Here is a 26,743-nt window from a genome sequence, read left to right on the forward strand (position 1 = left end):
CTCGAGTGTATAAATACACCTGCCAGGAGTCCACACCCAGAGAACTCACACCTGCTCAGACGGTGCTCTGCATCTGGAAGAGCACACACGCTCCCCCGAGCCCCACCTGCCTGGGATAGAGAAGAGGGCACGCTTGCCAGACCGGTGCCACCAGGACAGCTGCTGGCAGCCTCTTCCATAGGGGGACGCCTGCCAGGTGGAGCACGGGCCGGCCCTGCTGGGCAGGAGGGCTCAGGGCCTGGCCGTGGCCCAGCCAAGAGGATCATGCCCAGCCCTTGCTGAACCCCGGCCACCAGGTAAGGCCAGCTCGGCTGGCACTCACCCCTCACTGGTACGGGCTCAGGGTGGGGTGCCTCTGAGGAGGGCCGGGACCTCAGTGCCAAGGAACTGATCATGTGGGGGCACGCTGGCCTGGAAGAGGTTAGCCCGCGGTCCCCTCCCAGGCCATGCCGAGGCTGCTGCCGTCCCCAAAATGTGGTGACATTTCATGTTGCAATGCTGGGAGCACTCGTGACATCATGGTGACCTCACCGTGATTCACGGTGGTCACGGTCATCATGCAGCAACACCCAAACCTTCAGGACACATCACCACGGAGTCATTCCGCTGGTCCACCTGGATTAACCAGCAAGTCAGGGTCAGGGGTCACGTTTGGGGGCGGGGGGGATTCCTTCTGAGCTCCATGGGGTCTGTCCACTGTCCTCCTTGCCTTTCCTCCTCCAGGCAGGGCCCTGGGCAGCAGGCAGGTCACCTGAGTCCTCCCCGGTGAACAGAGGCCCGGTCTGCTGTGGAAATGGGAGTCAGGAGGGTCAGGAGGGTGGCGGCCGTGTGCCTACGGGACCCTGCAGGGGGCCGGGTTATCCTGGAGGATGGCTGGGGCTCCCCCACCTCTGGCTCCCGGGCTGAGGTGCATTTCCAGGCCCCGCGGGCCAGCAGAAAGCCCTCGTCACCAGCCGGACATGCTGGCCCTACCGGTTCGGGCAAGGCCGGGAAACGAACCGTCCTTAGGACGCCGGCCCCCACCCCTGTGCGGCCGGCCCTGCTTGACTTCCCACAGCCTACCAGCTCATCCTGGAGCCTAGACCGAGTCCGGACTCTCACCCAGTTGGGCCTGGCACCCTGCCCTCACGCACCTGCCCGAAAACTGGATGTGTACCAACAAATCAGATCCCCGTGTCGGGATCCACGTTCAAACCCATTTCGTCTGACCCAGAGTCACACTCTTCCAGCGAGAGCCCAGGCCCTGCCGACCTCTTGGCCAGGTGACCCTGGCTGAGTCACTCCACCCTCTAAGGTGCCTTTTTTATACCGTGGCTCTTGTGTCACGTGACCTGGGCCCAGTGTGGCAGAGCCCAGATGTCAATAGTAACGATTGTGGGCCATCGTCATCAACTTTATTTCTGCCCAGATGGCACAGCCAGGTAGGACAGGCCCCGTAGGTGGCGTCCGCCAACAGTCAGCACGATGCCCTTGCGCGCACGGACTCCGTGGCCAGGCCATCCGTGGGCCGGTCAGACCTGGAGCACCCCCACCCGCAGATGCTCACCCCTGACTCGGCACGCGGGGGAGGGCAGGATTACAACTTGAACAGGAAGACCTTGACTTGGGTATGGGGCCTTTCTAGAGTGAGCCTAGCAGAGATCTCTGGGGCCGGTGTGGGTGAGAGAGACACAGGGTGAAAAGCAGCAGACCGTGCAGGGAAGGGGCAGCCTGTGGTCACTCACAGCGCACTCCGTTCGTCCCACAGCTCGGAGGCATGTCGTCAGGCCAGCAGGCGTGGCATACGGCCACGCTGGCCCCCGGTCGGACCAGCCCTGCAGCCACGGTGCCCGGGTCCCCCAGCTCGGCCAGCAGCCCCAGGTCCCCCAGCACCCCGAGCTCGGAGAAGGCGGCCTCCCCGCTGGAATGCTCCATCTGCTTCTCGGGCTACGACAACCTCTTCAAGACGCCGAAGGAGCTCTCCTGCACACACGTCTTCTGCCTGGAGTGCCTGGCACGGCTGGCGGCCGCCCAGCCAACCGGCCAGCCCGGCAGCGAGGCCGTGCCCTGCCCGTTCTGCCGGCAGCCTACGGCTGTGCCTGCCGCCGGGGCCCCCGCGCTGCGCACCAGCCGCCAGCTGCAGGCCAGGATGCCGGCGCACCTGCGGCGGGAGGAGCCCGTGTGGCTGGAGGGCACGAAGCTGTGCTGCCGCCCACCGCCCTCCGCGCCGGGCCTTCCCGAGCCTGGCTTCGTGTGTGTGGACGTGGGCCTGAGCAAGCCTGCCCAGCCCGCCGCACCCACGCCCACTCCAGACCCCGCGCGCCACCGGGGCTGCCTGGCCCGCTGCTGGGCCCGCTGCAGGAACTGGAGGCGGGTGGCGCTGGTCACAGCCCTGCTGCTGGTGCTCTCCTGTGTGGTGCTCTGGCCCGTGCAGTGCGCGCTCAAGACTGGGAACTTGCACTGCCTTCCTCAGCCCTCCGCGGCCGCGGCCACGGCCACGGCCACGGCCACGGCCACCGCTTTCTCTTCTGGGCCCCTGGCTGACAACTAGGGTCAGCCACCCCTGCCCCAGCTGCCCGCGTGGGTCCCTTGCCCCCCGCTGGGTCACAGGTGCAGCAGCTCTTGGGAGTTGGTCCCCTGGAGGAGCCCCAACATCTCTGAGGACCCCATTTCCCATTTGACTCACCTTCCTTGCACTCTGTGGTGCTGGGTCCCGACGGCATGAATAAAAGGGTCCCCGAAGCCTCCAAGAATCACAGGCTCGCACGGATCCCAGAGCCCACCTTCCTCTTTCCCAGGGTGCAGATGGAGACCCGGGCCCAGGGGAGACGGCCTTGGTCAGGTCCCTCCCTCTACGCTGTGAACCGCCTGCAGTGGGGGCCCTTGGCTGAGAAGGGAGGGGACTCGCCATCTTTATTTTCACATTTCACCCATGGCCCCTTCCCCAGGCAGGGCTGGCCCCTTCCGTTGTGCGGGAAGTGGGGAGGGCGGGGGGGGGGGGTGGCGACCAGGGGGACAGAGGGCAGCAGCAAGAGGCCGGGTCCCCCGGTGCCCACCCCCCTCTCCTAAACTGTACATTTTTAAATAAATTATTTTGTATCCACATTTGGTAAGGGGTCCTCACCCTGTAAGCCCTCCTCCCTGCACCACCGAGCCTCTCCCTCCCAGAAGAGCCAGGTCTGCCCCTGCCTCAGAGAGCTTTAAGCCAAGCGGACGCCCCCACCGGATTGAACTCCCAGCAGCCCCCAGGGCAGATAGACCCCAGGTTCTAGGGTGTCCAACTCCTGTTCCCTGGGCTGTGGATGGGTTGGCGCAGTCCTGCCCTTCCCCTAGAACTTTGAGGCTCCCCCAGGAAGATGGGGAGGGGCTGGAGCAGCTGGGCCAGAGTGGGGCGGGGCCCTGGCGTGGTTCAGAACCCCCCCACTATGGACACAGCAGGTGGCACCCCAAGAAGTCGTAGAACCCCAGGACTGAGCTCCTGGGAACCAAGGCCTGAGGGTGTACAGAAGCAGAAGTGACCACCAGTGTGTCCCTGAAGATCTCTCACAGACCCTCCCTGGGCCCGGCCTGGCTGGTGAAGCCGCAAGGTGCGGCGGCTGGAGGGATGGGCGGGAGGCCGCCCGGATCCGCTCCTGCTGTCGGCCCCAGGAATCCCGCACCGCCAGTTAGCACGGAGAAGAGAGGCCAGGCTGGTTCCGGCTCGCCAGGCCTCAGACTCCTCACCCCTCGCCCCGAAGCCCAGGACTTCCTGTTCCAACCAGCGGGGTTTCTGGCCGGCCTGGGATAGGGAGGGTGCTCAGGGAGACCCTCGAGAAGCTGGGCCCCAGACACCAACGAAGACGCGGAACTGAGAACGAGGCATTTTATTGAGGATCCCACAAAGCCACAGGGCCTTCCGAGATGGGAGGGTGTGGCCACAGACTACATGCGGGCGACATCACACCCGTCACACACACCAGTCCACGCGTGAGACCCACGCCAGGCACGTGACGTCGCACACGCACTCACACGGGCATCTTGCACATTCCCTGATGAAGCATTTTCCACATGTAACCTGTGCTGTGGGTCGGGCTGAAGACCAGCTCTGAAGGGGGGTGGTTGGGGTACAGGGGAGCTAGGCACAACGCCAACGGCTACAGTCCCGTCAAGCACAGACTGGCCACTTGCTCGTCGCTGACTCACGTCACACATACAGGCCGACACTCAAACGTGGCACACGTGGGGTCGCACTGGTCACTGTGCTGTGCGGGTGGTGACTGGTGGCCCCCCGGTGAGCGACGAACCACCGCCCCGAAGCCCTGCTTCCCCCCCTTCCCTCACCTGGGAGCCCCAGAAAGGGCAGGGGCACTCGGGGCTCCCGACTGCCCCTCCCCATTTCTAGGCATCCAGGCCCAGGCCAGGGAGGGTCTGAGGGTTCCGGGACCCCTCCCCCAGCACTCAGGGACAAGCTCCGGGCTGTACAGTGCTGAGCACAGTCTTTTGAGGAGTGCGTCTTGCTGGCTCCCGCCTCCAGCCGCGGCTCCAGGCCCTGGGGGGTGGGGGGTGGGGTGCGGCGCACGCGAAGACCGTCACCGCCCGAGGCCCCGCAGGTTCTCTACACGCCGCCGGGGCCCTCTGGGGTCCTGCGGGCGGAGAGAGGGTTCGGCCGGCGCAGGCGCGCGGGATCCCGTCCCCCCACGGCCTGCCCACTCCCGGAGACGACGCCGTCCCGCCCCCACCCCGGGCCCCGGGCCCGCGCCCTGACGGCCCCACTCACGCCGCCGGTGCCCGGGACGACGCGGGCCCAGGGCTGCGGCCCGGGTCTGCCGACGCGAGGCCCGCGTTCAGATGGTCGTGCTCTTCTGGCGGCTGGCGCGGGAGGGGGGGGGGGTCGGGGTGAGGGTGGGGTGGGGGGACACCCGCCGGTCACCAGGGTGCGGTCGGCGCAGGCCCCGCCCCAGCCCGGCCCCGCCCCCACCTGCTCGCGCAGACGCAGCTGCTCGTCCTGGATGTACCGCTGCAGCGCCAGGTACACGAACTTGTACTGCGCCTCGGTCTGCACCATCCCCGAGCGCTGCCGTCGCACCAGCTGGATCGTCTTGGGCACATCGATGTCGCAGTCCAGACCTGGGCACGAGCGCGCTCAGGGCGGAACGGGGCGGGGGCGGGGGGGGGGGGTGCGGCGGGGTAGACGGGGGGCGGGGCCGGCGCCGGGGAGGCGGGGTAGCCGGGAGGAGAGGGCCTAGATAGGAGGGGCTGGCCTGCGGGAGGGGGCCGCGCGGCTCACCCTGCCTGCGGATGATGTCCACCAGGATGTCAATCACGATGATGGTGCCAGTGCGTCCGATGCCGGCGCTGTGGGGACGGACCAGGAGGCCTGGGAAGAGTTTAGGGGCGAAGGCCGCGGCCCCGCCTCGGGTTGCACCTGCGTTGCCCGCCCACCCCATCCCCGATCGCACCTGCAATGCACCACCATGGGTCCGGCCCCTGGCATGCTGCTCTGTGCCCTGTTCACTTGGTCCAGGAAGTCGAGGACGCCGGCCGGCTCGGCCGGGACCCCGTGGTCTGGCCAGCTGAAGTACTGGTAGTGCTTCACTGTGCGCGGTGGCTCCCCCTGGGCAGGGCGGGCTGGTGAGTGCCAGCCAGGCCAGAATGAGCAGTTCCCAGGTGGGGCCGGGCCACAGGGTCAGAGTGGCACTGCTGTGACCTCCGCACCCCCAGGGCATGAGCTGGGAGGAGGCGGGGATTGCCATAAGGAGTGACCAGCAGGGTCAAGGCTGAGCAGAAAGGCTTGGGAGGGAAATAGGGAACTCAGGGCGTGGGGGCCCTCAGATGGCCCCAGGTGGCTCAGGCCCCTAGGGGAAGGAAGAGGGTGTGATGGGGTGAGGGAGCAAGTTTCACGGACAACGACCTCCATTTGAGAAGAACCAAAGGGATGGTTAGACATAAGGGACGGGGTGGGGCATGGGAAGGGATCTGTGCCTGACACGAAAATAGGTACCACTGGCATATGAAGGGCACTGAACCTGCTCAGTTGGCGCAGGGAAAGACTGGGGAGGGCGAGGCGGTGTGGGTGTGAGGCCACCCTGGAGTCGGGCACCTGGGACCAGCGGCCTAAGGTTGAGATTGTGGCCTGCCTGTGAACGCTGCCCAGTAGAGCCCAGGCCAGGACTGTGCCCACTGGGTTGAGGGATATGAATACCCCCAAGGCCAATGGGCTTGGATGGAGCCACATGGGTGGGTGGGTTTTCTCTCCCAGCACAGGGCTCACCCCCAGCGCAGACCTGGGGACTTCCTGACCACTGTGACCCTGGCCCTGCATATCTTGTGGCCCTCTAGGCTCACCTGATCTGGCCGCCACACCTGCAGTTCCCGCACACAGTAGCCCTGGGCCTGGTACTCAGCCAAGTTGCAGACACACACACGGCCATGTTCTTGGCGGCCATGCAGCTCTGGCCAATATCGGAAACATTTGTTCTGGGAGGGAGGGTGCATTGCATCAGCTGTGCTGGAAGGCCACCTGCGCCCTTGCCCCTGTGCCCTGTGGGGACTCATGCATGCACATGCATCCGCAGGGGCTTTCCAGAGTCGTCCGCCGCTCCCCCCAGCTTCCCAAAGGCTGCAGGAGAAGAGAGCTGGGCCAGCCACCACACGAACACATGGTGGGGACAGGGCTGTCAAACCCAAGCTCATACCCGGCCTCGCTCCACCTCCCTTGTGGCCATGACAATGACACGTGTGTTCTCCTGGTGCACCATCGCCCAGAAGGCCGCCACTGTGGTCTGCAGACAGCCCTGGGTAGCGATGTATACCTTGCCCTGTCCATGGCCTGGCTTCTCTTCTGGATCACTCTGTAAGGGGATGGGGGCCAGGTGTCTGCAGTTTCCAGGATTTAAAGTGCCAGAGGGCAATGCAAGTCTATGCAAACGATGTGCAAAGTAGCAGCAGGTGGCTCACACACAGCCCCTCCTGCCCTAGGTGAGGGAGGAGCTTAGGACCAATATTTAGTCCGGCCCACTCTGAGGACTCCTTGGAAACCACCACAGTCCCTCTCCAACAACGTCTACTGTCCTGTCAGGGTCCATGGATCGTTCCTGGGCCCGCCAGAAAGAGCTCCAGGTTCATAATAGGGGGATGGGGTGACTGGTGTGTCCACACGTGGCTCAAGATGTCTGTCGGATCCAAGCAAGACTACGCACACAGCCGGCCACACACACCTGTCTCTCGCACACCCACCCTGATGTAGTTGGCGTTGATGTAGTTGGCTCCAGGCACGCTGTCGTCCACGTCATGCAGGGTGACACGGGTGGTGTCAACTGGGAAGGGGAAGATACTGCTCGGGTCTCCGGGGGGGGGGGGGGGATGGGCCCACCTGCCTCCTTGCCTGCTGACCCCATGGTGAGCAGGAGGAGGGAGGAAGGAGCCCTGAATGTGCAAGAGGGAAAAAGTCACACCGGTGGTGGGAAGTGACATCCGGCCTCAACCTCCCCAGGGCCCCTCCTTGCCAGATGGGCCCCACATGGAGTGGATGGAGCTCTGGCCCCCAACGAAGCCCCCGCCCCTGGCCCTCACATGGAAGGATGTTCTTGTAGCGATTCTTGGCTTTGTTCTCCAGCCGCTGTCCCTCCTTCCGGGGATACAGGAGCTGGCATTCCTGCTGCTGCAGCATCTGGGCGGGGGGGGGGCAGAAGCTTCAGCCTGCTGCCCCACCCTCCCCCAGAGCCTTCAGTGACTGACCTACCTCCCCTCTGCTGGCCCTCACCCCAGCACCAAAGGACGGGAGTCCGTGGGAGAGTGGGCGGTGGGGAGAGGGGCGGGCACCTCAAACTCCTCCCAGAAGCCCTGCTTGGCCTTCTCGCCGGCGTCAGTGGCCCCGGTGAGCTCCTGTACTCGGCTCTCGATGCTTGCGGCATTGATCCTCGTGGCCTTGAGGGGCTGGCACGGAGAGGCCTGCGTCCAGACTTAGCAGGGTCCAGCAGACCCCACAGCGCCCCCCAGGGGCGGCTGCTCTGGCCCCAGATTGGCCACCCTGCCCTCGGCACTGGCTAGCATCCTTTTTCCTGGGCACCACTGCCCCTGGGGCCCTCCCACCCCAGGGGTGCAGCTCGCTCCGGATCCTAAGGGTCATGTGCCTTGGGGCGTACCTGCTTGAGGTGCACCACGACCCCCGACTTCTCCACCATGGGGTTCTTCTTGTAGCACTCCACCAGGTCTCTGAGAGTGTCGAACCGTTCCCCACCTCCCACGTCATACGTGCCGTCTGGCTGTAGGGGCAGCAATGAGGGGCCCGGCCGCTGCCCGCCTCCAGAGTCACACCCCTACCTCACCCCTGCTGCCACCTCCCACCTGGAAGCGGATCATGATGTGTGTGACCCGCGGCCGGCGGTCTGCCTTGTCCAGCGGCTGCGTGAGCACCGACAGCACGAAGTCCCCGGGTTTGCTCCGACTCTCCCGCACCAGGAAGGTGCCCGGACGTCCTTTTTCCATCAGCAGCTGCTCGGCCTCCTGTCCAGACAGGTGCCCATGGTACCACCTGGCCCAGGTGGAGGTGGGAAGGAGTGCAGGTGAGACTGGAGGCCATGGCCTGGCCAGGTGAGGGGACACGGACCCACCTGCAGCCAGAAGGCTCCAAGCCAGGACACAGACACAGGGACAGACAGACCCACTCAGACTTCAAGGGCCCCGGCAGTAAACCTGCCCTGCCCAGCTCTCTGACTCTCACCCTACCCAGGAGAAGGCAGGAGTCAAGACAGGTGGGCTCTGCGGGGCCCAGGGTGGCCACCAGGTGGCAGCCTGGTCCCCAGCAAGGAGGGGCAGGGCCACCTTCCCAGACCTGCTCCATGCCCCCTCCCTGGCAGACGCGGCCTCTTCAGGCCTCAGCAGGGCAGGCAGGGAAACTGAGGCTGGAGAAAACTGCCCATGTGAGTCACCAGCCAGAGGGAAGTTACAAGACTGGCTACAGGGCTCCTGCTGTACACTCCCACCCCTGCAGCGAGTGCCCAGAACCCCAGGGGACACTCCCTCAACTTTGCTGCAGCTGTGCCCAAGCCTGAGCCTGAGCCGTGGAGGGCAGAGGACACCCGGGGGCCATGCCCAGCACACCCCGCGCCCCTCGGACACGCACATGTTCACAAACATGCAGATGCCTGCCGCTCACCGCTCAGATGTGGGGTCCCGGCAGCCCAGTGGGTGCCGGAGCTCGACGGGGGCCCCGCTACGCTCGCGGAGCAGCCCCCCGTGCTGGCCTGTGTGGTGCTGCACCAGCTCGGCCAGCGTCGCAAACTTCTCCCCTCCGTAGAGGCCATAGTAGTCGCCCGTGTTTTGGATCTTGATGTGTGTCACCTCATCATGGCGCCTGGAAGGGTGGGCGCACCAATCACTGCTGTGGGGGGGGTCTGTCCCCACAACCCCCTTCTTCCCATCACCGCCCTCAGTTTCCAGAACAGTCCCTGAGCTTTTCCAGCCCTGACATCTCTGCCTGTGTGCTCTTCCTCCATCAGGAACAGCCAAGGACAGGCCCCTCCGTGTCCAGCTAGGGTGGGGGCCCCACCGTGGGGGGTGGACACCCCACCCCTGCTGCCTCCTCCCCACCGTGCAGTCAGGACTGGGCTTGCAGACCATAGGCCTGATTCTCCCTTGGCCTGGAGGCAGATGCTAAAGCAGCCCTCCGCAAGGGGCTCTGCCTCACCCCAGACCACCTGCCTAGGGGCTCCAGCTGACTGGGGACAGGGCCCTCAAGATGGCTTCCCCAGGGTCACAGCATGTGATGCTATCAGGGAAGCCCCTGGGGGGAGAACCTCGGTCTCTCGAGGTGGAGGAAGTCCATCCTGAGGGCTGGCATCATGACGCCTGCTGCCTCGGTTTTAGCAGAGAAACTGGAAAGATCTAGAGGCCTCTGGAAGCCCCCCCCCCCCCCGCCCTGATCACCACTCTGCTGGTTGCAGCCCTTTCCCATTCCTCCTCCCTACGCAGTGGCCCTTTCATGGCCTCCAGCCAGACCCCCTGTGGGCAGCATTTGCGAGCATCCCCAGGACACGGGATCATAATCAGGGCCACCGAGGCCCCCGTCCAGCACGCCAGACCCCTCGGAGGGCAGGAGGGAGGTCCTGACAACTCTCTACCTCACCGGGCCCTTCTAAATGACTCCCTCCTGCTCAGAAGCCATCTGGTCAGGAATGCCAGACTTCCACCCACCCCTTGCCAGACCGTTGGCTCCCACCCCCCGACAAGACCCGGATTCTTGGATGTCCGGCCCCCAGCAGGGATCCTTACTGCCCAGGATGATGCCCAACACCCCTCTGGGAAGAGAGGGAGACTGATCCCCACCTGCCCCCCAGCTGAGGGTGTTCAGACGGCTGAGGCTCCTGGAGCCTCAGGCCCGTTCACACCTGGCCGTAGCACCCACCCACCTTCACCCACCTGACAGACAGTGTGAAGGCCCCTGGGCAGCTCTTGCTGGGTCTTGCCAGGAAGCTCCCGTGCTGGCCCCTGGACAGGAGCAGCCTCTCTGCCTCAACTCCACTGATGTTGGGGTGAAACCACCTGGCACGAGGACCACAAGTTGGTGATCCCAGACAGCTGGGGTGACACTAACACTCCGGCCCCCTCCCCCGCCCCCCAAATCCCGGCCCACATCCAACCTCCACCCACGGTGCCTGTTTTGGCCCCCCTGCTCGAAACCCGCATGGATAATGACCACAGGGCCTGAGGCCTGTGTGGAAGGAGGTGGGGCTACGGGGTCCTAGGGACACAACTGGGCAGACCCCTGCAGCTGGGGCGGGGTGGAACAGACACCCTCCAGCACCTGCACACAGCTACCATTAGGAGCCTCGCCTCAAACTCTGCGTCTGGTCCCTCCGGCCTTGCCAGGGCATCCCAGCTAGGCCAAAGGCGCTTGGGTGCTCCAGTGTCACCCAGGGCTTCCTTCCTGCCCTCAGAGCCCGTCGACAGACCCTGTTCGCTCCACCCCTTCCGGTGTGGTGTTGGCTACCACGTTCTCCCAAGGGGCACCGGCCGCAGCCCCAGGAACCGCGCCATAATGTGTTAGTCGCTTAGTCAGCCCTCCCAGCCACCCTTGTCCCCCGCCCCAGAACAAAAGCACAGGCTCAGGTCTACCTTCCGCCCTGACCCCTCTCCCAGCCCTAGCTCCTCACTCACGTGAGGTCATTGACCACAGGGCCTTTATACTAGCTGTTCTCTGCTCCCTTGGCCCACATCCATATGGCTGAGGACTCCTCTCATTTCTCATCCTTTATTTTATTCTGCTTTATCTTTCTTCATAGTTTTTGTCACCTTCTGACACCTGATATATTTATTGGTTTACTGTCTATCTCCCACTTAAGGATTTAAGCTCCAAAGGGCAGGAACTGTTCTGTGCAGTGCTGTATCCCAGGGGCGAAAACAGTGCCTGGGTATTAGTGACTGTACTTGAATTAAGAAGTGAATGAATACGTGGGGCGTCTGGGTGGCTCAGTCGGTTGAGCGTCTGACTTCGGCTCAAGTCACGATCTCATGGTTCGGTTCATGAGTTCGAGCCCTGCGTCGGGCTCTGTGCCGACAGCTCAGAACCTGGAGGCTGTTTCGGATTCCGTGTCTCCCTCTCTCTGCCCCTCCCCCACTCGTGCTCGGTCTCTCAAAAATAAATAAACGTTTTAAAAAATTAAAAAAAAGAAGTGAATGAATACGTAAATGGATGGTGGGGGCATGGGTGGATGGATGGGCTTCACTTGAGAGAAAGGCCTGGGCAGCTGCAGGTCAGGTCAGGAGCTGTCTTCCTTCTGCCAACCGTGGGGCCCGATACAGACTGAGGCAGGTGTTGGTAAAGGACTAGAGGTGAGGGGGGAGTGTAGGCTGAGAGGGACCCCGCCTCTGCCCCCCGCCCTGCCTCCCGGGACTGTCCTCCTTCACAGCCTCTGCCATGAAGTGGGGGACAGGCCAGGAGGGCCCTCGCTCAGGGCTGTGCATAAGCCCATGGCCAGGGTCAGAGCTGCTGTGTTCTTTGCCCTCGTAGCTTTTGCTTCCCTGTTACGGCAGGAATTTCTGGCCCAGGTTTAGATCTGACCCAACAATGGGAGCAACGATGGTCCTGCCCTGTGGAGGCTTTTCTACAATGGAAATTAGACCATGTGTCTAAAGCTGCAGGACCCTTCTCCTCCGGGCTCTTCTCGTCCATCAGGCTTCCTTTCACTCCTGCCTTCAGGGCCTGTCCTGACGCCTCCAAGGAGCTGTCTGTGTGCACAGTTTGCACGGGCGTGCCCAGCACAACAGCCTACAGCACGCTGAAATGTGAATGTAAATGAATGAAAATTCAGCAAAGTCAAGACCTGGTTCCTCAGTCACACGGCCACATTTCACTGCTGAGGGCCACGTGTGGCTCCAGAGACCATTGACAGTGGTAGGAGATACTTCCCTTGCTCTGTGCTGCTCTCCACTGTCCGCCCTTGCCTGAGTCCTCACAGACCTGTTTGCCCTCCAGCCCTACTGAGACCTCAGCACTGAGGGTGCCCATCGGGCTCGGGGACCTGTGGTCGGGCCTCAGTCCTCAGCAGCATTTGACTGACACAGGCACCCTGCCTCTTTCTAGAAACATGTTCTCCGCTCCCCCCTGGTTTTCTGCCTCACCTGGCCAGGACCCTTTGCTGGGCCCTCCTCTTTCTGACCTGTCAATGTCAGAGCTCCCCACCTGTGCCCTGCGTGTGCCTACGCATCCGTGCGCCTTCTACACCTCCAGCCCCACCGGGGCTCATAGGTACTTCTCCCCTCGGCATCTCTACTTGGAAGCGTAGCAACATTTCTATCTTAACATTTGCAAAACTGAAAACTCCTGGCCATGCCCACAAGCCCCTGTTCTTTTACATGGTCCTCACTCAGTGAAGGGAGCCGCCACCCCTCACAGCTCTGGTCACCAACCCGCAGCCCCTCCGTGCTCTCTTCCCCAGAGCCCTCTTGTCCTACCTTCCAAACGCTCCCAGCACCAACCACCCCTGCTGGGCACGGCTCACCGTCTCTGCATTTTACTGCAGCCCCCACCGCTGTCCTCCCTTCTACACAGGACATCTGTTAATAGCCCACGGGCACCTCCACACTTTTGTGTCAGCCTTCTCTTCACTGAGGGCAGGCTCAGTTCTGACCTTGATGGCTCCCCAGGGTCCATCTGTTGGTTCAGAGAGGCCTGGGAGCTCAGGTGGCCTGCCTGGGGCCACCCAGCCTGAGCAACACTCCTGTTTTCACTCTCCCTGGGGAATGGGGGTTACCGCTGTCCAGGCACTTCCTGAGCACATTCTGAGCATAGCGTTTTGAGTTCTCCCTGACATGGGTTTGTAGGGGAGCCAGACCTGGGGGCAATTTTTGGTCAAGTGGTCCAGCAGGTGAGGCTGCCAGGGAAGGCTTCCTAGAAGAGCAGATGCCACATGGTGACCTCCAGAGCCCATCACAGGAGAGTGGGCAGGGCCACCAGGAAGAGGGCAATGGCTTTGTGCTGTCGCTGGACCTGTGATGAGATACTGTGGAGGCGGGGGGGACCCGAGCCCAGGAGAAAGCTTCCAACCACCCCTCCACCCTGGGCCACCTACTCTGCTGAACCACATCCTGTGCCCAGATGCCCCCTCGCCCTGGCCACAGCAGCCTCAGATTCCAGTCCAAGATGGGCAATGCCCAGAGTGTGGGGACAGGGGTGGAGGGTGGAGGCCCAGAGTCAAAGCCACAGAGAGGGGTGCGGGGTCCCTTGTTGTCCTTCCAGGGACTCTCAGTCACACTTTCCACTGCCCTCTCCTCCCCACAAACTGCCGCTGGGTATATCAGGTGGAAATCTCCAGGGGTGGGGCGTCCTGAGAGGTTGCAGCCACTCACACCACCGCCCTCCAGAATCCCAGGCTGAGGCAGGGCCTCACATCCCCCCAACCAAGCCTCGAGGTGGAGCTGACGCCCGGGAGGCCAGGAGGCTTGCTGCCCCTGGCTGAGGGGGAGGGGGAGGTGGGGAGGCTACAGGTCCCCACCTCCGAGTCCCATACCCTCTCTATGCCAGGGCCCAGGGTCACCTCTGCGCCAAAGCGCTCCCTGCTCTGTGATGGGTCAGTGACTCAGCTCTGCCCTGGTGACATGTCCTTGCAGGCCCAGGGAAGGGGGGCAAGCAGGGTGAGCAAGGCATACTGGGCTCCCGACAGGTCCAATGGCTCGGACTCCTCAAGGCCCAGCTGAGCCCCGTCAGTGCTCTGGAGCCCAGGGACAGCCCGTGTCACCCAACGGATCAGCCTGAACCCAGACAGGGCACTGGCTGGCCTGGCTCCCTGTGTGGCCTTGCGCCAACCTTGGAACCCTGGAAGGCACACGAACAGCCTGTCAACACGCCTACACACACGATACAGCGGCCTACATACACTCCTGCAGGGCAGATGCTGTTGTGATGGTGGGGAATACACAGGCCAGTGGAGAAGGATTCTGGGTTAGAATTGCAGGCCTCAGGACCCCAGAGCACAGCCAATAATCCTTCTCCTTCTCCCTGCTCCCAGCGCCCCGTCTGCAGACCCTGACCCTTCTGGTGCAGGAGGAAACTGAACCAAGGTCCACCCTGTCTATATAGAACTAAATTAACCAGAGATGCACCTTCTTCTCCAACTCCTGGAACAGAGGGTAAGCCTGAGGGGTGTAGCAGGCCCCCCACCCCACTGTAGGATCCAGCCCCCTCCCAGGCATCAGTACCAACGTACCTGCACCCAGTTCTGCCCCACAGCACTAGAGGCCCCTGAGTGAGCAGAGCTGACAGAGGTGCCCATTGGCTCACAAGCCAGAGGGTGACTGGAAGGGGACACGAGGCGGAGTTGGGCACAGGGGGATAGATCTTACTTGGGTTTTAGTCAGACCTGCCCAGGCCTGACAGGGGTGTGTAAGGGGCCCAGGGGCCAGAGGAGTGACAATCCAGATGGTTGCCACAGGGTGGGGCAGACAGGGGTTGGCAAGGGCGGGCAGAGCCCCACTCGGGGCTTTCCCAGGCTGGAGCAAGGTCACAGGCATGTGACACAGACGGGGCCTTCTCTGAGCACCAGAACTTGCCTGGAGAACAATTAAGAGTGAGGCTGAGGTGAGTCTGAGAGGTCATTCCAACCAGACCTCAAAACCTCCTCCTCCCTCAATTTGGGCTATTATCACAGAGCTTTGGAGCTGACAAGTTCCGATTTCCACTACTCCTGAGCCTATGACCTTGATGGAGGCCTCTGTGCCTGGCTGCTTCCTAACCACATCCCTCATAGGGATCCCGGGACCCTCATCACTGAGGCACTGCTGGTGGGAGCTGTGGGGAGGCAGTGGCGTCCGCCTTGGGCTAAGGATCTTGCTCAGGCCGAGAGATACCCTTGGACCCTGAAGCCCAGACCTTGTCCAGCCCCTCATTGATCTAGGGAGTCACGCAGCGTCCTAGCACGACCCCTCCTGTGACCTCTGGCCTCACCCAGCCTCTAGTGATATGTGTTTCACACCTGTATGACCCCCCACTCACATCCACATGCACGCTAGAGTCTGAGCTCACATGCGTGTGCGCACGCATCCAGATAGCAGGGATCCAGCAGAAAGGGCAGGAAGTGCCCAGTTCCTGTCACATTTCCCATTTTCCCTCTCCACGGAGGCAGGAAGCTGGCTTGACCTGCGGCCGCTTAGGCTCTCGAATCCCTTCTGCGAAGGTTGCCCCCTAAACCCGGCCCCAGGAGGGTCTAGAGCAAAGACGAGCCTGTCCAGGGGGAGCTGGTCCTTACAGTGAGGCAGGGTCAAGGGACCGAGTCTAGAGCAGGGGAAACTAGACCCTGCAGGACCCCTCAGTGCTACTGCCCTGGGTTTCAGGCCCGGGGAAGGAAGAGGTAGCCCCCACCCGGCAGAAAACAGCTCCGATGGCCCAAACAGAGCCAGGAGCTGGGCAGGGTCTACACCTGCCGCCCATTCTAGGCTCCAACGACTGTTACCCACCACCTGCAGGGCATGCTCTGTTCCCTAGAGTTAGGGTACCTCTGACCTTCACCCAGGCCCAGCCCCTCTCCTCCCATTAAGAAAGAGTCCTTTCATTTGCCTGGGTGAGGCCCAGCCTCAAGGGCCTGGCAGTGGAGAGAGGCTGCGCCAGGAGGTCAGGCCTGGGGACATGTCACCGCTAACCCGTCGGTGCCCGTCGGACCCGAAGCACATCTCCAGGGGTCGCGGCGTCAAGCCACCTAGCGGCCCTGGCTCACCTGCGCGAGGTCATGTCTGCTCCACGCTGGGCGCTTGGCGGGTCCAGGCGGCCGCGCCCTCGGGCCTCTTCAAGAAGGCCCCGCCCCCAGGAGCCCCGCCCACTCGGAGCCCAGTCCCTGAGCTTCCTTAAAGGCGCCACGCCCACACGTCTCTCCGCGCTTGGGAGAAGTTGGGATAAAAGCAAAAGTTTTCGAAGGCGCCCAACTTCAGAACCAGGGGATTCACGCGGGAGTCCCGGGATCGGAGGACGAGGGAGCCGGGCGGCAGGGGTCCGAGTGGCCCCCAGCCTGGCCAGCCGCCTCCGCCGCTCTGCGACAGCGGATCAGTCCCGGCCCCCGCGTGTCCCAGAACCCGCAGACCTTTCCTGCCTTGCCTCCTTAATGGGGGGGAGGGGGGATGTGCTCCCCTCATGGGGAGTGGGGGGAGGGGACTCGGAGCCAGAGGAGGAGACCCCTGAAGTGTTGGGGAGGTGGAGGATGGGTTCCTGGATCCACTGTGATAACCGCATCTTCCTCTAACCCCTCCTACCTAACGGGGCTTCCCTCGCCCCCCTCCACCTCTGCCACTCACACCAGACAGTCTCCGCACGTCCTAGGTGATGCTGACACCCCCTTCACCTCAGAGCCTTTGCTTCTGCTACAGCTGCCCCCTGTCTGCTTGTTTCTTGCCCCCACTGGCCAAACCACCTTTCATAAGCCCCTTGCGGGGGAGCACCACCCTAATTTATCTGGGCTCTCAACCTTGAGATTCCCTCGTTCGGAATTTTGGGGCCCTCTCCTGTTCAACTCCCCTCTGCCACCTTTTCAGGAGTGGTACACCAAGGCATGGAAACTTCTGCAGCTTCCAACCCCTGTTCCTAGATCCCTACGCACCAATGTGGAGAGCAGGTCAGCTCTGGCTACCATGCTTCCTCTCCCACTCCCCCAGGTCACCTCACCTGGCCACCTGCGGGTCCTGACCCTCAGCAGCAGTTACCCTGAGAGCCCCCTCCTTCTGGAAGCATCAGCTCCCAGACGCTCTTGGTCTTCCCGGCCTCACCGGCCCACCTTCTCCTTAACCTCCTGGTGTGAGGTCCTCTTCTCCCCTCACTCGACGCCCAGAGCAGTCCACCTGCTCCCTTATGTGCTGGACTTCAGTTCAGCACCCCTCCCACCTGGTACTACATGGCTTCCTGGGCTCCATTCAGGTGGCTCTCAGCTCCTCAAGCCCGGCCTCTCCACATGAAATCAGGGTGGTGCCCACCCAGGCGCCCTAGGGCCTCCATCAGTGTCCCCTGCCCAGCCCAGCCCAGGCCTATCCACTCTTCTCCCGAATCCCTCTCTTCTCTTTTTTAGAGAGAGTGCGAGAGCGAGAGCATGCGTGCATGTGTGGGGGAAGAGCAGCGGAAGAGAGAAAGAATTTCAAGCAGGCTCCGCGCTGTCAGGACAGAGCCCAATGTGGGACTCGATCCCACGACCCTGGGATCATGACCTGAGCTGAAATCAAGAGTCAGATGCTTGGGGGCACCTGTGTGGCTCAGTTAGTTAAGCGTCCAACTCTTGGTTATGGCTCAGGTCATGATCTCACAGTTTGTGAGTTCGAGCCCCTCGGCGGGCTCCAGCAGGACAGTGTGGAGCCTGCTTGAGATTCTCTCTCTGTCTCCCTCTCTCTGCCCCTCCCCCCTACTCTTTCTCTCTCTCAAAAAAAGTTGAAAAGAGTCAGATACTCAACCAACTGAGCTACCCAGGTGCCTCACCCCTCTTCTTTTTATTAGTACTTGGGACCCAGCACTCTCTCACACATCAGGAGGCCTTCTCATGAAGTCCGAGCAACGCCGGCTCAAACTACCCCCAAGATCTGTCCTGTCCATCTTCGCCTGTTCCTACCAGCTTGGCTGCTGGCCTCACGGTCCTGCATGTGTGGCCTCCAGCTATTTGGGCTGGCCCTGCACTTTCTCTTTCCACCTCAGGCCTTTACACCCTTGCTCCAGCAACTTGCTCATCCTCAGGCCAGGGCCTGAGCACCAGGCCTCCTGGAACTTTCACGGAGCCCCAGGCTAGTCCCGCCCTCCTTTCCTCCATCTCACCTGCCAATCCCTCCCTAGCACTGGGGGTTTAGGGCTTCCCTCCCCTCCATCCCCAGTACCTGACAGGTGACCAGGTGATGGGAACACAGCATCTACTCCATACACGTCTCCTGAACAAAACAGTGAAAGAATAACGGATGAAAATGTGAATGCCCAAGGGCTAATAGGTCACCCGGGTCCTGTGTGTATGGGTATTTTTTTTCTTACATTCATTGTGGGTTTTTTTCTATTAACGCAAAACAAAAAAAGAACATTTAGTTATCTTTAATAAAAGTCAGGAGTTCCAGAGGGAACGCCACTCGACTCTCCCTTTTTCCCGTTCCTCATTAGAGGCTCTCAGCAGCTGGGGGGGCTGGTCGGTCACAGCTCCCCAGGACCAACATGGCTCAGGCTTCCTGCTTAGGGCTCACAGTAGGGCCAACGGCTGCCCTCCCTCCTGAGCCAGTGGAAAGGGCAGCCTGCCCCACCCACCCACCCTGGCTGACCCCCAGGCCCCCCTCCTTCCCTCCCCACCTACCCTGCCCCTCCACCCCGTTGCCCCCTCTCCTCACAGTCCTCCTTCCCATCCTGTGCTCACAGACGCAAGCACGTAGATGACATGTGCAAATATGCACACACACGCGCACACACGGGGGTTGCTGCCCGCAAGGTGTCACATCCGAGGCTGGCCTCCATGGCCCTACCCCCATCATAACCAGCACTCTGTGAAAACCAGCCCTGATCCCCAGTGCATGGCACCCCCCTTCGTCCAGAGCCTCCTAAGAGAACTTGCAGCCTGTGCTATACCATACAGTTGAATGAGAAGCCATGGGACAGAAGCCAGCCAGGTGGGTGATCACCCGGCCAGGCAGGGCTCAGGCACAGTGTCTGGTGTGGACAGATGCCAGCAATTCTTTTAAAGTGTTCAGACTTTAATTCACGGTGATTGACACAGACACAGACACAGACCGGAGTTAGTAACATGACACAGTCCCAGATGTGGGGGTGTTGGGGCTGCTACCCCCACGGAGGGGAGGGTGGGGGGGGACAGGTAGGACGCGGTGTAACGTTGCGGTTTTTTCTGCTGCCTCTACACCCACCCCTTGGCCTCGGTCAGACACTCGGCTGACCCCTGGTCATTCTTGGACAATGACAACTACCCTCACACCAGGACCTGAGAGGGAGTTTGCCGTGTGGAGTCCTTGGCCGCCCTTGGGCCAGGACAGGAAGAACGACGGCCCTGTCACTCCACGTGGCAAATAAAATCAATGCATAAAGGTGGGTGGTCAGGCCCGAACATCCATCCTTGAGAGGGGGATGCCAGCTGCCCAAACAAGCAGGCGGCGGACATCAACCGCATCACACAGCGGTCCTGCTCCCTCTCAGGACTCCTCATGGGACCTGGGGTATCAGGGAGGGGACACAGCTATGTCCAGGGTGGCTGGACGGACAGGCAGGCCAACTAAGGGCCAAGGTGCCCCGACCGAGCCTGGGCTTGGCCTCTGCTCTCCAGCACTCTGGGACTGGTGGACATAGCGGGAAGGAAGGGTACGATATATAGCCCCAACAGTAACATTGCTTCTAAGTCACAGTATTGGCACAGGAGGCCTGGGAGGGGCCAGTCTGCGCTCGAGGCTAGCCCCGGCCTACCGCACACGCCAAGGGCAGGAGCAGCTCAAGTGGGAACCGAGGAGGCCCCTGAGGGCTTGCGAGGAGGAAAGGCCCCGTCAAGCCCCAGCAGCGCCTTCCTGCTCTGGGGACACAGGCCCGGTGGACACACAGGGGAGGCACAGCACGAGGGGCCGGGACACAGTGGCCTGAGGTGGAGAGGAACGTCCTGAGACTAGCGCTGGAGTCAAGCCCTCCGTGCTGCCTGCACCACCTCCCCCTGCAAGTCCCTTGACGCAGAGTTTGCCTCTGTAGCTTGTCTGTCTGGATGGTAGGGAGGCTGGTCCAGCAGTCCCTCTGGCCAACATACAGGCAAGAAAACCATATCAAAAAAGCAATGAGTTTACAAAAATAGAAAATAATGACAGCAGGGTGGCTGGTGGGCTGTGGCGTATGTTTCACGGGGCGGCGCAGGCCCGAAGCCCCGGCTTGGTGACAGCATCTTCCAGCAGGTGCAGTGGGCGCTGGCCCACCACTACATCCCGGAGGCAGCCCACAAAGCCTGTGCTGTAGGCTTTGGGCAGGGCCTGGCCCATGGGCGGCTTCTCCAGGCCACCTGCAAGAAGACAGAAGGAAGGCCACCCGACTGTGACACGGGGATGGGCAATCTGGGACGCTAGCCAGCGGACAGACCCACGGGTACTGAAAAGGACAGGTGAGCTACCTGAGGCCTGTCAGTGCCCTGGGGGGCCACGTGGCCAGGAGGCTGGAGCATTTCTCCTGGCCCCATAACCACCCAGGGCCTAAGACAAGAGGGGACAGGACTATCCCAGCCAGTGGGTCGGCTGTCCTGGATGGGTGACTCAGATGGCACTGAGTTGCCAGCCCCAAGGGATGAGGTCTTCCCTCAGATTCTGAGACCCCTGGGTACCCCTTCCCTGGCCTCCCCCAAAACACTCACCCAGCCATAGGGCTCCGTCTGTGTCTAGCTGTGTGGCACCCAGCGGGGAAGAGCCAGTCACAGGGGCCTCATTGCCCACCTGGAGGGATCCTTCCCTCTGTTCCCTGGGGGTGTGGTGGGGTGAGGCCCTCAGGTGGTTCCAGAGGGCACACCCTGCCACCCCTAGATCCTGAGCCCCCAAATCCCTCTCGCCAGAAGCCCTGCCCCGGGCCCGCTGCCATCCCCCCTGGGGGCCAGAATGGGTGGCACTGATCCCCAGGAGTGCACACTGTGGCTAGCGCAGGGGAGCCTCCTGTGGGTTAAACTCTGCTAAAGGGATGGCCAGGCTCAGGCTGTATGGACAGGTCTCCAAACAGCGTCTGGGTAGAGCAGGGACTCTCTTTTCAGATCAGGGGTTCCCTGGCCATAACTGCCTCTCCCGTGTGTTCCGGTCCCTGCCCCCATCACTGGCAGTGACCTCGGGTGAGTTAGCCCTGCCCCCACCTCAAGCCTGTGCCCTGGCTACAAGCAACTGGGCGCGCCCTGGCTGGGCAAGTCCAGGCAGTGCCCGCCACTATTCCTGGCGCGCCCCGGGCTTCTCACTGACCTGTGTGCCCTCACCCGCAACCAGCGGTTGGTGTTGACCGGCACGGTGGAACGCAGCACCACGGGCTGGGAGCCCAAGTCGTAGGTCAGCTGCAGGCGCCCATCCACGATGGCCAGAGCGACGTAGTCAGCCCGCTCTGTGGCCTTCCCGCTCCACAGCACCAGCCCCTGTGTGGCCTCTGTGCGCAGGCTCAGCTCAAAGTGGTTGCTGCGCACTGCCTTCTCACTGCGGGGCAGAAGGCTGGTCAGCGCCTCCAGGAGGGCATCCTGGGGTGGGATGGGGGAGGCGGGAGGGCAAGGGCCATGACAGCAGCTGTGATGAGACCGGGGAGACCGGACGGGCAGGCAGGCGGACAACCACACGGAACCGACAGGCCGAGAGACAGACGGTAGGGGAGGGGGCCGGACGGGCAGACACACAAACAGAGGAGCAAGGTGGACAGACAGCGGGGGTTGGGATGTCACTGCTCACCTGGGGAGGGCCCCGGAATCCGGAGCTTCGGGACTTAGAAGCCGGAAAAGAGGGGAAGCAGGTGAGCAAGGGACAGACAGGCTGTAGCGCAGGGTCGGGGTGGGGGGGGTTGTGTGGGGCGACCTGGAAGCCCCGCCCCATGTCCCCTTCCCAGCAGTGGAGAGTGAGAGAGCCAGCACGCATGGAAGGTACACGGAACCCCAGGGAATCGGCTCTCCCACCACAGAGCCGGGGCAGTGACATGTGGGTACACGTGGGGCTGGCGGGCATGACCCAGGCCAAAGATAGACAGGTGAGGCATGGGGGTGGCGTGGAATGAAGACCGAGGGCTCACCCGCCTGGGAGAGGCCTTTGTCCAAACACACGCGACATACACACGCCGCACACGGACCCGTGTGCATCCACATACTCAGACACACAGGTACTCTGATGTGCACACACACGTGCACACTCTGCTGGGGCCCTCTGTCAAGGGCAGTGGCTGCTGGGGTGGACATGGTGACTGGGCTTCAGCACAGGTCCTGGGAATGGGGATCTTCCCACTGCCAAGCTAGGGAACTAACCCTTCCATGGCACGAACGGCAGCCCAACCCCACTCTCCTCCACCAGGGTGGAAAGTTTCGCCCTTGCCCTCAGTGGGGGTGGGGCAAGGGGCATGCTGCCAATGGATGGGGAACTGAGAATGGGTGAGAGTGAAGGCGGGGATGGGGGCCAAGGTGCTACTTACGCTGGGATCTCATTGGTCAGCTCGCTTGGAAACAAAGAGACAGAGGTGGTGAGAAAGGAGGGTGGAGGAAGGTGGTGGGTGGCCGAGTCGATAGGGGGGAGGTGGGGTGGGGGGCCGCTGGGCCTTCCCCTCTTGGCCACAAAGCTGAGGGTGGCTGTGGAGGGTCTGGGCATCTTACCCAGCACAGCACGCACAGATAGGACCTGACACACAACAGAGGGCAGAGGAGGTGCCCAGCTCCCGGGCGGCACGTTACCTCTCTGTCACGGCATTGAGATATTCAACGTAGGTTTGTCCGTCGAAGGCTAGGGCATCCAGATCCCCTGCCGACTTCTCAATCAGCCCTGAGAGATAGTCGGGGTGAGGGTCACCTTGGGCGGGGCTCCACCCAACCCAGCCTCAGCTAAGCGCCAAGCAGCGCTCACCCTTCTCGCAGTGAAGCCCCGAGAAGCCCCCGGGACACAGGCACTCATAGGAGGCCTCCCGAGGGAGGCAGGAGGCCCCATTGAGGCAGGGGTGGCCCGAGGCCTGGGTACAAGGGTGGTGTGTGAAAGACGAGACGTCCACTGCCCGCAGCACGTGCTCCTGGGTCAGCAGCTGGTGGCCTTTCAGGGAGACCTAGGGAGATAAGAGGTGGAGAACCTCCGTCCTGCCGGGTGTCCTCCCTACCATGGCAGCCCCTGTCCCGGGACAGAGGCAACTCTGGGACGGGTGGGCCCTTCCTCACGACGCCACCACCCCTGCCCCTACCCCACGCACCAGCTGGATGACGCCGTCAAAGCCGGAGGACACCGCAGCTGCCCGGGCCAGCTTGCTGAAATCAGGAGCCCCTCCGACATAGAGCGGCTCCTTCAGGTTGAGGACTGTGTGTGGCACCTGAGGGGAGGTGCTGGGTGAGGGAGCTCACTGGGCAGGGACAGGGACGCTAAGCCCCAGATCAGCAGCCCCGCTGGCCCGCAGTGATCCACCCCCCCTCGCCCGCCAGCCCGCCTAGGAGGCAGTTAATCACACAAACACGGCCGATGTGGGGACTTAGTGGGGGTAGGGGCTACTCTAGAAGGTGAATGAGCAGGATGAGAGCAGAGACCAGTACCTTGCGGGACTTCTGGTGTCCGAAGAGCAGGGTGGGGGTTGCAGAGCAAGGGCCAGAGAGCAGTGAGGGCAGAAAGAAGACAGACAGACAGACAGACAGAGGCACAGGACAGACGGGGGAGAAAACAGTTCAGTGAGAGCCAGCTGTGGGGTGGGGGCTGCCATGCCTCCCAGGAGGAGGAGGAAGAAGGAGGCAGGGGTGTTGGTGGTGGGAGGTCCATGGCCCCGGGGACACTCACCGGGGACTCCCCCAGCACTCGGGGCCCGTCACTGACACGCATGGCGCCCTTGCGGCCACTGCGCTCCAGTGAGACCCTGGTCCAGGTGTCCAGGGCCACTGGCTCCTTGCTCCTGGTGAGGAGGGGGTACCGTGAGCGGGCTCTGGGCCCTGCCAGCCTGCCCACTCAGGAGCCTGAGTGACACTGCCGAGTGTCCCCAGTCTCACCCCCACGCCCACCCAAGAGGATGCACCTGATGACCGCTGCCCCCTTGCCCAGGTCATAGCGGAACTCCAGGAATCGGTCATGCAACGCCAGTGACACAAAGTCCCCCTTGCCATCTGTCTTCTGCCCATTGTAGAGGAGCAAGCCACTGGGGCCACGGGCCAGGAACACCACCTCCAGCGCCATCTTCTCCCTGGGGTCACGCGGGGTCAGGTGGGGGCGTCTCAATGGCTGGACGGGGTTGGCGGGACGCTTCCCCCTCGTCCACCCCTTCTGTCCCTACTGACCCTAGATCTCGCGCAAACGTATGCAGGCCTTCCAACTCCAGGTAGGAGAAGCCGCTGAAGTCAGCCAGGAAGGGCCGGGGATAATCCTGCTTGGAGACTGTGCAAGACAAGAGAGCAGTCACACAGGGGGCTGGGCCCTGACCCCCGGGGTTCCCTGGAACCCCACTGATCTATGCGCCCCAGGCCTAACTCAAGCCCTAGCACTAGCCTGACCTCCGATCCTAACCCCAAACCGAACCCACACCCTAATGCTCAATCCAAAACCCCTCCTCCCCACCCTCCTCCCAGCCTTGACAGCCCAGTGCTCCCACCTGTCTGACAGAGGGCGCCCCCTCGTCCCTGGGGGCATTCGCACTTGGCCTCGCCCTCAGGCAGCACACGGCAAGGGGCTGCCCCGTGGCAAGGGTTCGGCTCACAGGGGTTCTCGCCATCACTACAGGTTGCACCTGGAAGGAGACAGGAAGGGGTCCCAGGAGACTTGAACCCTTGCCCACAGACACACAGCTGTGCCCCCTGCCCCAGCACCCGGCCCAGGCTCCACCCTCACCACAGCGGCCGGGTGGGCACTGACAGGGGAACAGACCAGCCTGCAGTGCCTGGCACGGGGCCCTACGGAGGCAGGGGTGGTCCCTGCACTCACCCACACCAGAGCTTCGGGTTACTGTCCCCTGCCAGCTGCTGAGCTCCAACCGCTGATTGTTGATGTCTAGCAGGCGGATGCAGCCCTTGAGGCCAACACTGACGGAGGTCCTTTCGAGCACCCTGCCGCCAAGATGAGGGTCAGGCGTCAGAGGCCAGAGACCAAAGGCATCCTCCCTCACAGCCCCCTGTGACACTGCCCCCCGCCCCCCAGTCAGCCAGGATCCCCAGCCCCAGCCCCTCTGATGTTCACAAGATGGCTAGTCCCACAAAGAGGACAGAACCAAGAAGTGGGTTGAGGGTCAAGGCTCAAGGTGGAAGGTCAGGGCCAGCCTAGCCCCTCCTTGGTGGTAACACAGCAGCCAGCAGGACCATTCCTGGTCCTCAGGGATGCCACCCCAGGGGTGACAGAATCAGGATCAGGATCAAATCAGGGTCATTGCCATCATCCACGCTCACCCTTCCACCCACAAGAGTCAAGGGTCAGGACCAAGGTCAGGGCTCCAGGATCAGGGGCACCCCATCCTCCTTGATGCTCACACGGAAGCCTGGTCCGCTGGGACGCCGCCCACAAAGAGGTCTGTGTCCAGGTTGAGACCATCTGTACCACTGGGGCTGTGGCCCACAACAGGGGTCTCACCATCCACTGAGAGGGTACCCCGGCGCCAGTGCCGAGACAGCTCCAAGCGATGCCAGCGGCCAGGCTCTACAGGCACTGAGCTGGTCAGTACCGCGGGCCCCGAACCTGTGTCGAACCTGGGGGATGGGAGCAGGCGGTCAGCACAGCGAAAAGGAGTCAGGTCCACTGCTCAACCTCAGCCTCCCACCCTAACCCTGAGCCGCCTCACCTCCATTCCTGACCACCCCCGCCCCAGTATGCCCGGGCCCTGATCCCACCCCGGCCTAGGCAGCCCTGCGTGCTCACCTGAGCTGCACGCGGCCCCCCAGCAATGTCAGCGACAGGAAGTCCTTGCCCCGGGCGTTGCCATTGTAGAGCAGCAGCCCCTGTGGCTCCCACGTCCGGAACTCGAGCGCCAGGCGCAGTGTGTGGTAGGCACGGAGGGTGGGGAAGGCCAGGAAGGAGTGGCCTCCGAAGGCTGGCAGTGAGGGCTGCAGTGCTGCAGGGGGACGGGGAGGGACCGGCTGCAGGGTGCAGGAGACCCTGGCCCCACCCCGCGTGTTCCTCCAACTGGAGATCCCCAGCCCTGTCCCCGGCTCAGGGGTGCCTAGCCCCCAACTCCTGACGGTGGCTTGGTGCAGCCCCGACCCTTGCCCCTTGCCTCTGTCCAGTGTGAATGACCCTTACCCTTCTCGCAGGTGTCTCCCCTCCTGCCCACTGGGCAGCTACAGGTGAAGCCTCCACCTGAGTCTTGGTCCCGGCAGGTCCCTCCGTGGAGGCAGGGCTGGGAGTCACAGGGCCTTGGTGGCTGCTGGGTGCCTGGGGGCAAGGGCCGGCGTCCAGGCACATGACGGGGGGCAGTGGTGGGGAGCTGGCGTGTCGTGGGCAGGGCTGTGGTCCTGCCAACAGGCCGGCTTGTGTGACTGGGGTAGAGGGCCCGCTGGGTCACAGCAGAAGGCAGGTGGGCCACAGTGGTGGCCCTGGCCGTGGCGGCGGCAGGTGTGGCTCCCGTGGTGGCTCCCGTGAAGAACGCAGGAAACCAGTCTGAGGGTTACGGAGACTGTCAGGATACCCAGAAGGCAGAGCACAGGGAGGGCCA

The 26,743-nt window shown here is 62.8% G+C and overlaps 3 protein-coding genes across 3 annotated transcripts in view; 1 reads left to right on the forward strand and 2 right to left on the reverse strand.

The window, feature by feature from the left end:
* The first annotated feature begins 218 nt into the window (after positions 1-218).
* RNF223 (ring finger protein 223) lies at positions 219-3,049 on the forward strand. The gene is made up of 2 exons (XM_047084032.1): positions 219-296; positions 1,748-3,049. The coding sequence occupies exon 2, from the start codon at positions 1,757-1,759 to the stop codon at positions 2,528-2,530; it is 774 nt and encodes a 257-aa protein (XP_046939988.1). The 5' UTR covers positions 219-296; positions 1,748-1,756; the 3' UTR covers positions 2,531-3,049.
* Positions 3,050-3,827: 778 nt separating this feature from the next.
* LOC124514429 (tyrosine-protein phosphatase non-receptor type 11-like) lies at positions 3,828-10,995 on the reverse strand. Its single transcript, XM_047082414.1, has 15 exons — positions 10,949-10,995; positions 10,378-10,500; positions 9,116-9,313; positions 8,305-8,491; positions 8,103-8,222; positions 7,780-7,893; positions 7,531-7,627; positions 7,195-7,274; positions 6,654-6,809; positions 6,304-6,435; positions 5,418-5,572; positions 5,246-5,313; positions 4,937-5,085; positions 4,736-4,827; positions 3,828-4,601 (listed from the first exon to the last, which is right to left on the reverse strand). The coding sequence occupies exons 1-15, from the start codon at positions 10,993-10,995 to the stop codon at positions 4,574-4,576; spliced, it is 1,746 nt and encodes a 581-aa protein (XP_046938370.1). The 3' UTR covers positions 3,828-4,573.
* Positions 10,996-19,080: 8,085 nt separating this feature from the next.
* Positions 19,081-26,743, reverse strand: part of AGRN (agrin) — a 34,467-nt gene continuing 26,804 nt past the window's right edge. Inside the window, exons 23-36 of the mRNA XM_047084774.1 lie at positions 26,332-26,688; positions 25,951-26,143; positions 25,566-25,781; positions 25,027-25,148; positions 24,698-24,832; positions 24,387-24,483; positions 24,128-24,292; positions 23,896-24,007; positions 23,324-23,440; positions 22,990-23,182; positions 22,821-22,908; positions 21,367-21,591; positions 20,781-20,884; positions 19,081-20,435 (exon numbers count right to left, since the gene is read on the reverse strand). Coding sequence (XP_046940730.1) covers positions 20,278-20,435; positions 20,781-20,884; positions 21,367-21,591; positions 22,821-22,908; positions 22,990-23,182; positions 23,324-23,440; positions 23,896-24,007; positions 24,128-24,292; positions 24,387-24,483; positions 24,698-24,832; positions 25,027-25,148; positions 25,566-25,781; positions 25,951-26,143; positions 26,332-26,688 — 2,282 coding nt within the window. The 3' untranslated portion in view covers positions 19,081-20,277. The remainder of the gene's footprint in view (positions 20,436-20,780; positions 20,885-21,366; positions 21,592-22,820; positions 22,909-22,989; positions 23,183-23,323; positions 23,441-23,895; positions 24,008-24,127; positions 24,293-24,386; positions 24,484-24,697; positions 24,833-25,026; positions 25,149-25,565; positions 25,782-25,950; positions 26,144-26,331; positions 26,689-26,743) is intronic.

This window comes from Lynx rufus, unplaced genomic scaffold (assembly GCF_022079265.1).
Source record: "Lynx rufus isolate CCGP_SWC_20201006 ecotype Redwood Valley unplaced genomic scaffold, mLynRuf1.p SCAF_2, whole genome shotgun sequence".
Lineage (NCBI taxonomy): Eukaryota > Metazoa > Chordata > Mammalia > Carnivora > Felidae > Lynx > Lynx rufus.

Excerpts from the sequence above, each read along its gene's own strand:
- RNF223 (XM_047084032.1), top strand. The coding sequence starts at position 1,757 with ATGTCGTCAGGCCAGCAGGCGTGGCATACGGCCACGCTGGCCCCCGGT.
- LOC124514429 (XM_047082414.1), bottom strand. The coding sequence starts at position 10,995 with ATGGCGCGGTTCCTGGGGCTGCGGCCGGTGCCCCTTGGGAGAACGTG. Across the intron at positions 8,223-8,304 it reads ACATCATGATCCGCTTCCAG|CCAGACGGCACGTATGACGT; the intron begins GTGGGAGGTGGC and ends CTGCCCCTACAG. Across the intron at positions 5,573-6,303 it reads AGGTGTGGCGGCCAGATCAG|GGGGAGCCACCGCGCACAGT; the intron begins GTGAGCCTAGAG and ends CGCCCTGCCCAG.